This window comes from Dermacentor variabilis, chromosome 9 (assembly GCF_050947875.1).
Source record: "Dermacentor variabilis isolate Ectoservices chromosome 9, ASM5094787v1, whole genome shotgun sequence".
Classification (NCBI taxonomy): Eukaryota; Metazoa; Arthropoda; class Arachnida; order Ixodida; family Ixodidae; genus Dermacentor; species Dermacentor variabilis.
Window position 1 is genome coordinate 145,676,435 of NC_134576.1, and position 12,458 is coordinate 145,688,892.

At 48.8% G+C, this 12,458-nt stretch overlaps 1 protein-coding gene across 3 annotated transcripts in view; it reads left to right on the forward strand.

Moving 5' to 3' along the window:
- LOC142557757 (lysosomal alpha-mannosidase-like) overlaps window positions 1-12,458 on the forward strand; it is a 66,769-nt gene that overhangs the window by 10,515 nt on the left and 43,796 nt on the right. Inside the window, exons 1-2 of one of the 3 annotated variants that reach the window (XM_075669839.1) lie at window positions 8,866-9,414; window positions 10,292-10,394. The exons of 1 other annotated variant lie outside the window; for it this stretch is intronic. In XM_075669839.1, coding sequence (XP_075525954.1) covers window positions 9,313-9,414; window positions 10,292-10,394 — 205 coding nt within the window. In that variant the 5' untranslated portion in view covers window positions 8,866-9,312. Of the gene's footprint in view, window positions 1-8,865; window positions 9,415-10,291; window positions 10,395-12,458 lie in introns of those variants that run through there. One more of the 3 variants, XM_075669838.1, reaches the window with a different exon arrangement.

Below are 12,458 nucleotides of genomic sequence, written 5' to 3' on the forward strand. Positions count from 1 at the left end.
TTGGTGGTCCACAGCCACTTGCACGGCATCTGTTGGCACAGCCTTCACGCTGTCTTCACTGTGGCTTTCTTGTTCAGCCAGCACCTCTCCAACAAGGACATCCGACGACACATTGCCGTCCTTGGGGCTCCTTGTGAGGTTCTAGAAACTAAGACACTTGGATGTGCGCAAGCAACATTTGTTACTTAAGCATGCCGAACTTCTGTAAAACATTGGTACTATTTACCAAGCTTGCACGTATACACACCTTATGACTAGAATGAATTGAGGTGGGGTAGGATGATTGTTTGCCCCACTCGCTTGTCTCACAACGCCAAAACATTGCTCTAGGCGGTCTTGGCTCAGTTTCGAAGTCATCATGTACATGATGTCAGCATTGTCGGTAAGGTACTTTAGAAGGTGTTTTGTTGAATGGATGGTCATCGTCAGCCCCTCAGAAGTAATGTTACTAAGAAAGCCGAGCCCATTGGAGTGAGCCTCCCATTCATCAAGAAACGGAAGAGTTTCATCAAGGGTGGCCTCTTTCTTGCTGCCCCATCTGAAATACCAAAGAGAACAATCATGCACCATTTTGAGAGAAAAACTATGTTAAAATAACCTCATGACTTCTGCAGGGAACCTCGACGTCATAGCTTCAATGAGCCTGGCCTGACCATTGGGACCACTCGATCCCGTTTGACAAATGCTTGTTTGCAGGCAGGGGCACGGAAGAGATACTTTTTCTGAGGTTTTCTTGCACCCAGTATCACATCCGGGCACAAAGCTCCGTCTTCTTTTTCGCTGCCGACTGCATCTCGCCCTCGAATTACGGATTGTCGCGAGGAACACTCCAAAAGGGGCGCCGAGACCAACTGAGAGCGGAGGCGCAGGCCAGCACGGCTAGGGTGGCTTACGAGTCCCCCGCCGCGAGCGGCAGCGCCACGTTCCCCCTGGTGGCATCGGTGCGCAAGGGGGTCACGCGCGCCCGAAGGAAAGCGCCACCGGTATTCACACCTCCCCTTCTAGCCATCCTAACAGGGAGTTACATGGAGGAAGAAAACTCCAGGATAGGCCCTGACGTCACTCTTTGTGAAGCTAAACTGAAGCCGGAAGTTGGCGTTGCTCATGGCGTTGCTCCGTTTAATAACGACAGAAATACGGCCAGAGAAACAACATGTTCGTTGGAAAGGAACAAAGAAATCGAAACGCTGATGGAACAGGGAGATACGAGAAGCGATCGCAGAACGACAGAAAGCATCTCGAGAGCACAGGCAGGCAAAGGAGGCGCAGTTGCCGCAGGATGAAGTAACCAGTAAATGGAAAATATACCGGGAGAAAAAGTCCATGGTTCAAATACTGGTGCAAGCAAAATTAAAAGCTGAAAGTGAACATTGGTTGTCAGAAATACTTGAGGAAAAGAAGGCCGCACCTAGAATAATTTGGAACCACATAAAATTATTAGGCAGGAAGTCAACAACATATCATAGACGAAGATGAAAACAGACTGGAAGGAGAAGCGGCAATAAATTACATCCGAAAAATAACAGCCGAATCTTTCCAAGGCAATGACGAGGCTGTATTTGAAGAAAAAAAGAGCATGAAAGAGACCCAAGTGGAAGAAGGAGCTCGTGCTGGCAAATTTCAACTGGAAGAAAGCGGAAGAGAAAATTCCTAAGCGCACAGCAACAGGGCTAGACGAGGTTCCCGTTAGGCTGATTAATGAACTAGGACCAAAAAGTAAGGAAGCTCTGGTGAAAGCAGTGGAACAAACTTTAAAGGATAGACGAATACCAGACAGTTGGCGACAAAGTAGAATGAATTTAATTTATAAAGGCAAGGGGGAGAAAGATAGAATTCACTCGTATAGACCGTTGACCATTACATCGGTAATATACAGGCTAGCAATGCAGGCAATCAAATTAAAGCTTCAAGCTTGGGCAGAGAATAATGGCATTTTGGGAGAACTTCAGAATGGCTTCAGAATAGGTAGGCGTTTAGATGATAACTTATTTGTTCTTACTCAGTGTATTGAAATATCAAAAGTAAAAAGCAGACCGTTATATGTGGCCTTTTTAGACATTGCAGGAGCCTATGACAACGTAGACCGCAATATTTTGTGGGATATTCTGAAAGGGGAAGGCTTAGGTGACGGTTGTCTACAGTTTTCGAGAGAGATTTACCTAGAAAATACCGTTTGCGTTGAATGGGAAGGGATGAGGAGCGAGGAGAAAGTTCATATCAACAAGGGACTGCAGGCAGGGGTGCCCTTTATCCCCGCTGCTGTTTATGATGTACATGGTGAGGATGGAGAGGGCGCTAGAAGGAAGTAATATCGGGTTTAATCTCTCATACAAACAGGCGGGTACAGTAGTAGAGCAGCAGCTCCCAGGTTTATTTTATGCGGATGACATTGTGTTGCTAGCCAACAAGTAAAGTGATTTGCAACGTCTGGCTAATAATATCTGTGGACAGGAAGACAACAATTTAGGTTTTATATTTAGTGTTAGAAAGTCAGATGTTATGATATTCAATGAAAACAGTGAACAGACAGTGGAGATACAGGGCCAGGAAATACGTCGGGTAACAGAATATAAATACCTTGGTATACGGATAAACGAGGGCAATAGATATATGGAAACACAGGAAAAAACAACAACAGTGAAAGGGAAGAGAAATGCAGCCATAATGAAGCACCGGGCGCTATGGGGATACAATAGGTACGAGGTCCTCCGAGGTATGTGGAAAGGTGTAATGGTTCCAGGACTTTTGGAAACGCGGTTGTTTGCTTTAAATCAGGAGTACAATCAGGACTCGATGGGAACCAAAGGTCAGTTGGTCGCCTCGCATTGGGCGCTCACGGGAAGACTACAAATGAAGCTGTGCAGGGTGATATGGGCTGGACTAGTTTTGAAGTGAGGGAAGCTCGCAGTAAAATTGAGTATGAAGAACGCCTGAGGAATATGGAAGAAAGTAAATGGGCTGGGAGAGTCTTCAGGTATCTGTACAGAAAAAAAATTTACCGACGATTACGTTACTTCCTAATGCGAAATTTGAGCGCAGCAAATAAGCTGTTTCACCTTTTCGATAGATTGAGGCAAAGAAATCGAGCAACACATGTATGCGCTATCACAGAATTTTTTTTTATTTTTCACACGTATTCCTTTAACAAAGACTCCACTAGGTAAGCTTCTGCTTCGGCGGCACGCACCTCTGGATTCTGACGGCGACGGCGCTGGGCCTCTGCTCTGGCAGCTCGTTTAGCAGCAGCAGCAGCAGCAGCAGCAGACGGAGGACTTCCATCGGTCGTCTCGCTCATGGCTCAGAAAGAACTGGCAGATAATTTCGCAGTGGCGAACGGCAGCGGCAATTTCGGCTCGGGCGGTGCACATATACAGATCCGCCGCCACCGATCTGGCTCTCTGATTGCCACCGCACAGGGCGAACGGCAGCGGCAATTTCGGCTCGGGCGGTGCACATATACAGATCCGCCGCCACCGATCTGGCTCTCTGATTGCCACCGCACAGGGGTTGCATTGGAGGAGGAGCGAAGAAAGGAATTAAGTTCGAGCCGGCGCTTTGACAACCGGAGACTCGCAGGAAGAGGGGGGAGGGGGGCGGCGTGTACACCCAGCGGCAAACGATGGGGGCAGAAGCGCGCGCAGCAAGCGGACAACACGATAAAGGGAGGAGGGAAGAGATAGCAGCGACTGAATGATGCCGCTGACGCCGATAGTGAGTCAACCCCAGCTGCGGAGTTGGTTTCAGGGACAACGCCGCCGATGCCGACACAAAAAATATGATACCCTCGCTTCCGCAGTGCTAAGAACCAGGTCTAGCCGTGGGAAGGTGGTCACGTATTCGTCGACGTGCCGGGGCCTACGTGAAATAACCGGCGCGTCGGCAACTGAAGAGCACCCTATCCGCCACACAAGAACAGGGGGGGGGGGACCCTTTCCTCCTCTTTCTGCATGGCGGCGACGGTGTTCTATGCAGTCACGTTATCTTGACTCTCTAGCGGCGTCAGCGGCATCCAGCGGTATCAGTCGGTCGCTGCTAGCGCTGGGGGGATGAAAGGAGGGCGGAGCTGGTTACGAGGCCGACGACAACGCCGACGACGACGCGAAACCCAGGAACGGACGCCAAAGAGCTGCGCTCTAAAACATTGATTCACAATGGAGGAAAAGAACTAGGAAGCTTACCAGCAAGTATCTGGCCTGTAGGGTGGGAAACACAGCAACAAAGACGGTCAAGCGGAAAGTCAGAGAGGCTGAAATAAGCTCATGGGTGGCGGCAATGGAAAGGAAACCTGCCATGAGTAACTACTTAAGAGGAAAAAACGAAATCAGGAAAGAAACAATTTATGATAACTCAAAGGGAAGCTCATTACTTTTCGAAGCGAGATCGGGATGCCTTTGAACACGCACCTATAAAGCGAGATATAAGAAGGAAGAAGAAGCATGTGCTTGCTGCGGTAAAGCTAGGGAAACTATGGAGCATGTTTTATTAGAATGTGAATACGTCTACCCAGCGGTAGATTTAGGCACCACTGGCCTCCTTGAAGCCCTTGGGTTCAGCTGGAGCAGTGGAAAAGTAAACATGTCCGCAATAGACATTAGTAAGAGGCGATTTGAGGATTGGTGGAAGAAAAGTAGGGAAACGACAAAAAACTGAGACGTACAAAAGCACAGCAATAGGGGATAAGAAAATTTGGGTGTGGAAGTTCATAGTGTTTATTTTTTAATTTTTATTGTTTAATTTAGGTAGGACATTAAGCAGTATAATAGCAAGAGCTTGGTGGCGCAACCCACCGCCCAGTTCCAAAGGGGACGCTCATAACATCCGCCCATCCATCCTCCATCCATCGGGCCAGCTCTCCTCTCTTGTTTACCTTTCTCGCGAAACCACGCCGCGCAACAGGGCTGCTCGGACGCTCGCGCTCCGCAGCAATACTTACAAAATAATCTAATTGCGATGTCTCAATGCATTACCGTTGCCGAAGTCATGTTTAAAGAAATTCACAATGAAGTTCGCGAACTGGGCCGTGAGGTCGAATCGGCTGCTTTTACCGGCTTCTATGAAAATAAACATGCTTTATCAGGCCAGTCAAATGAACTGTTCTCATCAACCGCGGGTACCGGCCGCTGCCCACTGGAACGCACTGGAGACACGTACGACGCACCGACACATTTGGAGTTTATGAGCACAAACACATTCTCGCTTGAGGAATCTTCGTGCCTTATTGAACAAACTTCGGGTGGCCGCGCATCACTACGACAGCGCGCCGGCGAGGAGGCAGAATGTCATTTCTGACACCGCGTTTAGATTCATTGACTGCGGCCTGAGGTGCCTTCTTACCACGCTAAGTGGAGTATCACGGAACCAAATTTTTGCGATAGCCGGCGCACGGTGCAGAACAGTACGCGCGTATAACCAGCCTACGTGCGACCACGGAACAGCCGTTTGATGTGTTCGCAGTCGTACGTTCTGTGGAGCCAATTGCCGACTCTTGTATCGCATCCGCTAACCTTCATTTCCCTGCGCTTCTCGCGCGTACAGATTAGATACGCCTGCGGTAGGGAGGATGATTCGTTCCTTAAGTCAAAGCAGCTTTCCCATCTTCCAGGATGAAGGGTCGGCTGGCAGGCGCACGGTGCCGAGGGCAGCGAAATGCTCATATTCTGCGTAACGCTCTATCAGCACGTGTATTGAGGTACACCTGTGCAGGTGTGCATGAACCTCGAACGCGCTCTGCTTAAAAGACTTCACGCTGTCGCGAGTACTGCGAGAAACAAGCAACAATTAAACAACTTGTGTTTTAATGTGCACAAAAGCAAGTTGTTACTGAACACGAACTATACATTCATAACCTACGTCTACGTGCCGCAAATGCACCTTTGCGCTGTCGAAAGCAGGAATCACTGACCTGCAAGGTGTTCATTGTACAGATTCTGAAACTCGTCGGTTTCGGCCTGCGATGGCACCTTAGTATAATTCCGCCAAAGAGGGCAAAATTTCCCACGGATATTCCTTCGTCCGTTGCCATTGCCGTGGCTCGGTACATTGCGTACAGCGTTGCATGCGCGTTCATTTCACGAACTTTAGCTCCTCCTGTCTCACCTGGCCACAGCAACATCCGCGAGAGCACGGTTGAGATAACGCAGCGCAACAAAACACGGAGACCAACGCAAACCTGCCCGCACGGCGCCTTTGCCATGGTACGAAACCTATGGAGCAAAACGTGTGAGCGAGCAGAACCATAACAAGGTATACTTTGTGGCAAAAAATACATTTCTTGAAAAGGGACAGTAAGGAAGACAGTGAAGCGCCAAACTACGAACTGTTTAATGACAGCCTGAAGAAACGTATAGAAGAAAAGACAACTTCCGCTCATGCGCAGGAAGCCAAGGTGTGACAGAACAACATGGTCATGATAGCATACTTTCGATAGAGCACATTTTTGCGGAATATAATACGATAGATGTATCGCTGACACAATCAGACCCTTTCTTTTTAATATAAAACGCTTCCAACAACTCCCTTGCAGTTTGGTCCCTACTTTTGCCAAGAGTCAATACTTGTTCAAAGCATGGCGTACAACTACAGGCTTTACAATGCGCAGGAAGATGCGCCTTGTCACACTTACCGATACTATTAGCGTGCTCCCTCAGTTTGTCATTAATACACAGTCCCGTTTGTCCGATGTATGACTTGCCGCAATCTAGGGGTATCTCGTAGATCACCCCTTCGCCACAAAGTATACCTAGGAAATCTAAGCACCAACTTGCCCAAGAAGAAGTCCTTTTGGAATCATAACAAAGCCGCCATTGTAGCCCGAAAGGCGTGGCCGCTACGGCAAAAACATAAAAAAACTGCAAAAAAGGAGAACCTACTACGTAATTTCCTCCACACTTTTCTCCTAGCGCGCGGAGGGTGTAGGGCCTCTCCTCAGTTTCCTTCCTCTTCTTTGGCTCTGGCCGGATCGGCAAGCGGCGCGGACGTTCCGCGCGTGCGCCGATCAACGAGACCGTCTCGCGAGGCCTACACCGGAATGGACGAACACGATCGTTCGAACGCGCCACCGTTCGCTTGACCGTAGGCGCGAACGACCAGGCGTTGATGTACGGCATGGGGCGAACATATTCGCTCGCTATCAGGTCGCGGTGAGTCGGACTCCCGCGATTTGTCGCACGCCTATCGGTATGTTTTGTAGATAGCAACTCGGCTAGCAGGTATTAGTCTATGAAGGTGCAATAAATGACCTTGTGATTGTTTGCACTACTGTGTTGTTCCTTTATCCCATGAGCACGGATGAGAACCTCACACCTGAACGCTACTTTTCCCCCCGTGTCGATCTCCGGATTACCCTGTAGTACCGAGTCGGAGTCAAGCAGGAAGGTGGCGAGCCGCATTAGCTTAAGCTCAACTGAATCTTTAAGTAGGTCAGCTTTAAAACATATAGTACGAGTATTTGTCCCGGCGGCTCCGTTGTTTCAATGACGCTGCCTCGCCATTTATTCATTCCTTCATCGATGATACTACGTGGCAGTTGTCCATTCTGCTGTCTCGCAGACGCTGTTGCGCGCTCTCTCCTCGTTGTACAGTCGCATCTATCCAGATGTTTGCACAATGCAAAGTGCGCGGGGCGGCTCGCGCCTACCTCGACTACATTATCTGGGAGTGTATAGTGCAGTGACATACACCATTAAACACTACACCAACCCTATATTTAAGATCACCACGTCCGAGCAGTCGGAGGCTGTGCTCGTCAGCGCATGCCCGGATGGTCGACTCTGGGCCGTCCGGCTGGCCAACGACGCCGCGCGCCAATACTCAAGGTCCGGCCGCCGCCTGTGGAAGGGGTTCCGGTGGGACTTGTCTCCCGGCACCCCGCCTCCCTTGACCTCAGCAAGGACATTTACTAAAGTCCTGTATCTATCTCTCTTTCTTCAGAGGCTGCATTACTGGCAGATGACAAAGGCTTATCCACGGAAGGGGGGGAGGGGACACCGGGCGTGTAATCTCCTCACCCCCACTGAACCTCTTTGTGTACCAGGATACTTGGCATAAAACAAAGTGCGACGACACCTGCCTGCCCGTCAATGCCGCAACCGATTTCAAGGTATACATTCATGTTGAAGTTCGTGCAGCGCTCACAGTTGGACGAAGGACAAGGAAAGTACACGGGCCATGCGCTGACTATATCAACTGACTTTTGTTCGGAAAAGCACGAAGAAAGAAAACTAACACTGTTTTTTGTCACGTGTTTTAACTATGCCCTGTTAATTTTCTTTATTGTTGCGTGTCTGGATAAAAGTCAGTTGAGAGTCTGCATGTCTCGTGCACTTTCCTTGTCCTTCGTCCAACTGTGAGCGCTGCGCGAACTTGCACCATGAACGCCTGACAACTCGCTCGTTTTCCATCTTAGTTCACGGTTTACAATACATTGCGACGACTAGACTATCGTCCATTGTCCGTGCAGACTCTATACTGGAACACCGTGCTCACCATCAAACAGGAAAGCCGTGGACTATCGTGTTTCTGTCTTTATACCACTGGCTGGTGCGAGCGCATTTGACTGCGCGCGTTCACACATTCACCCACGGGGTCTTGTCTTCCTATTCTCGTGCGCCCCTTCCGCAGTATGCGTTGGCCAACCATGCGTACGCTTTTCTGGTTGACATCCCCGCATTCTCCGTTTCTATTTTCTCTCTGCCTGTCGTATTCATTTTGTTTATTGCGGAATTTCCCCGATTAGTTCTCCGAAATGGCTAGGTTGGATCGTTGGCTACTTTCGAACACAATGTAATCTTCTTTTATCAATGAACTACATGTGCGCAAGCTGGGTGCAGATGTCGAAACTCACGACGTCGAGGTGAGATGGGAACTTCATGGTAGCGCCGTTGCTGTCCTTAGCTGCCGTTTTTTTTTTCTCGCTCGATCGTCTTGAGATCTGCAATCAAGCTCAACTTTATGTTCCTTGCAAGTGTTAAGAGCTCTAAAATGCGATCTGCCAAGAAGCTCTGGTATTTACGGTGAATTCAGAACAACATCGAAAAAGTATACGAATCTAAGAGGACAGCTTCCGCCCTTAGCTGGCAGCCATTCTTCGTAGCAAGAAAGGAGCCTGCGTAACCAGAGCGCTAGCGACAGGCAGCGATGCAATGCGAGCCTCTGCGTGGGCATACACGCAGTCGGGGCCCCGGGGCGTCGGCTGCAGAGTAACTGCGCACTCGCGTTGACCAGCAGCACGTTTGCTCGACGGATCCGCTAATCATCGCCGGTGAGCTCAGCGCGGACGATCTCGCCGCTGACACGGTGGTGTGTGCGCCGGGCATGGCGCGGCTCCCGTGGCTTATCGTGGCCCTGTGCGCCGCCGTCTCGTGCCGGTGGCAGCCTTCGCGCAAGCACCCGGCGGGAAGCGGCTGCGGCTTTCAGGTGATTCGGCGAACATGTTGAGGGAGGGGGACGTGTAAAGCTGTGGTAGAGACATCTTCTGACGTTATGGTGAGCCACTTTCGTCCTATAGAAATTGCTGGTTTGCCTCATAAGTTTGCTCGAAAATTTTCTAAAGGAAACTCTGGCGCTGATCTCTACACGGGAGCTGCATGCATACGGCGGTTCAGGCAACGACGTGTACGTAAGCTATAGAAAAGATTATCGAGCGCAATATGAATACGAGGACGGGCTTAGGAACAAGTGGGCAAGATAAACGGCGGAAACATTAGAAACGTAGACAAGGCAAACAAACAGCGAGCGTGGGTTTTAGTTCTGCTTGTATCTAGCCTTGTAATATATGTCTTCATTTCGCGCGCAATAATCTTCTTTACGGATATGAAGCAACTACCCCAGCAACGAGCAATCTTAAGTTATAATCTTAAAGAGAGCATGAATTATAGGAGGCTCTCTTCTTCTTTTCTTTTTTTATCATGACACGGCACTGAGTGCGTCAGTACTCCGTCGATATTCTTGTATCAAAATGAACTTGATTTTCTGAAGTCATTCGGCTGTTAATCAAATCGCATTCTGTGTCCTAGCTGCCGCGGTGTGCGTGTATTTGCCAGCTTACGAAGCTTCAGCCGAGAGTGTAGCGTACACCCTGCCCTTTCGCCCCCTTCACTTTCCCCTCATTTTTTTGCGCTGCTTTGCCACCTCCTTCACCATCACGCGTGCATAAACAACCTGCTCCGCAGTTTGATTCTTCCGGGCTTTCTTTCTCCACACCCGCCACCACAGACGGCCAGAGCTCGAGCGCGTTTTAGGCGAAGGAGCTCTCCAAACAAATCTCTGACGCTGCTGTTTATCGTCCCCTCAGAGCTGCCCCGAGATGTCCCGTGACTACCTGAACGTGCACATCATCTGCCACAGCCACTTGGACGCCGGCTGGTTGGATACCGTCGGCAATCTTTTCACATCTAGTAAGATACTCTCAACATCTTGCGTCACATGTCTTGCGAAATAAATACAGAAACGGTTTGCATACAGCCCATTTAATATGCTGGTAGATGTACGGACTACAGTTGAAAACGTAATCACGTGTTTTAAGCTTGCCTTCTGAGAAAATTTGCGCGTGCAGAATATAATTTTATTTCTCTATTATATTTATTTATTTATTTATTTATTTATTTATTTACTTATTTATTTATTTTGCTTGCACAGTGTGGGACGGCATCATCGTTGTGCCACTATATCGGCGCTGCCGCTTTTTCATGATGTCCTGTCTTGGCTGTCCATAGCTGAGACTGAAAAGGTTTTTGAGGAGGAGCGATATTTTCGCGGGCTTCTTGATCCATGTTTGAAAAGCAGTGTGCACAGCGACGATATATAAACAGAAAAACAAACCCTTGATCATAAGAAGGGGCGCTGCAAGCAGCTGCACCGGTCGGACGCACGTTCATATCGCTCCCGAGATATCGTTCTTTTTTGCCCGGAATGTATCGGGGTACGCCCCCGAAAAGGGGAGCGACACGCGACTGTGCTCTTCGTCACTGACGGACAGCGCATTCGACGCTTCTACGTATGAAGCGGGTGTCCAAAATCGCACTTGTAGTCCAGATACACCCGCCACTGATATTAGCATGGCACACGAGTCATTTCTTCGAAGATACCGGTCTGCAACCCCTTCTCCGTCTTCAGCGCTGAAAACACGTCTGGGAATAACCCCTTTGAGATAGGACAGAACACTTCTTATTCATCCAAAACTGCTAAAAGACCAAAGGAAGGGTTAAGTGTCCCCCGGGCCACTGAGACTCGCGTTCGACTCTATTGACCCTTTTCATGGCGATCCCATGGGCGCTGCCATGTTTGGTCACGTGGTGACGCGTCCATTGCTTGCCTCCGGTGCCTCTGTGCTGACAATGGATGTACATGACGCTGCTGTGGCTATAAAAACTTCTGTTTCGGCGGATGTCGCAGATGGTGACTGAGTGGACGACACGCGAAGCTTTGGCTACGGCTCCAAAGGACGTGTAAGCGCTTTCAGAGCTCATTACGCTTTGCCGAAATGGCGTGAGAAGCGTACACGGTGCTTGTAATAATCAAAAGCAGGGATAAAAATGTATTCCAAGCTATCCTAACTTTCCGCTTATGAATTGCATGAATCAATATCAGTGTGTTTAGCTCTTCGTTCTTTATTTAGCAAATACTTTTAAGTAGCGGCTTGTCACGTTTCTGACTCAGTAAAGTTCCCCGGGCGGTCACTATATATCTGATTATTTTCTGCCTGATCGCTCGCGGGTGTGCCGAGTTGCAATATATTTGTTCTTTCTCGGCACAAGGCCTGCAACGTAAATGTTCTTTACGTTGTAATAGCTCATAGGCGCCGACTACGGGGGGATCCGGGGCTCGAGCACCCGCTACCCCCCCCCCCCCCCGGCGATGCCGAAGCCTCCTTCCCTGTCCCCCTCACACACACCTCAAGTGTCATTACTAGAGTTTTTCACCCACATCATCTGAGGCTTCTTTTGACTTGCCTCGACCTTTTCACTTAAAATTTTATTGTGGCTAATAGCTTACTATATCATTGTTGGTGCTGATGTGCATGGCTTTTTATTCATACTTTCGCTTAATTTGTGCAAACCCAGACAATAGGAGGACAAGCGCATTAGAAGCACCAGCGGTGGCTGCCTCATTCGTATTTTCTCACCTCAACATTGTTTTAAATTTACACTGTAAACACTATGCACACACACAATATATATAAATATATACAAAGAACGAATTTCATTATATTTTTGAAAGAGAAGGAGATGGCCAATTAACAATTATTTCTAAAGTTATGGATAGCCTATACCTAGAGTTGTTGTATGTTCACCTCACTTCAAATTGCGTTGCGTGCTTTTTGAACCTGAAAAAAAAAAAAAAACCTACAGAGTACAGTGAACCCTTCGGCAAAGTCTTTTACCAACGGCGTGTGAAATGCATGTGAATGACATGTGTCTCAGTACGCTTCTTTTTCCAGTAAACAGTGCTAACGACTCACG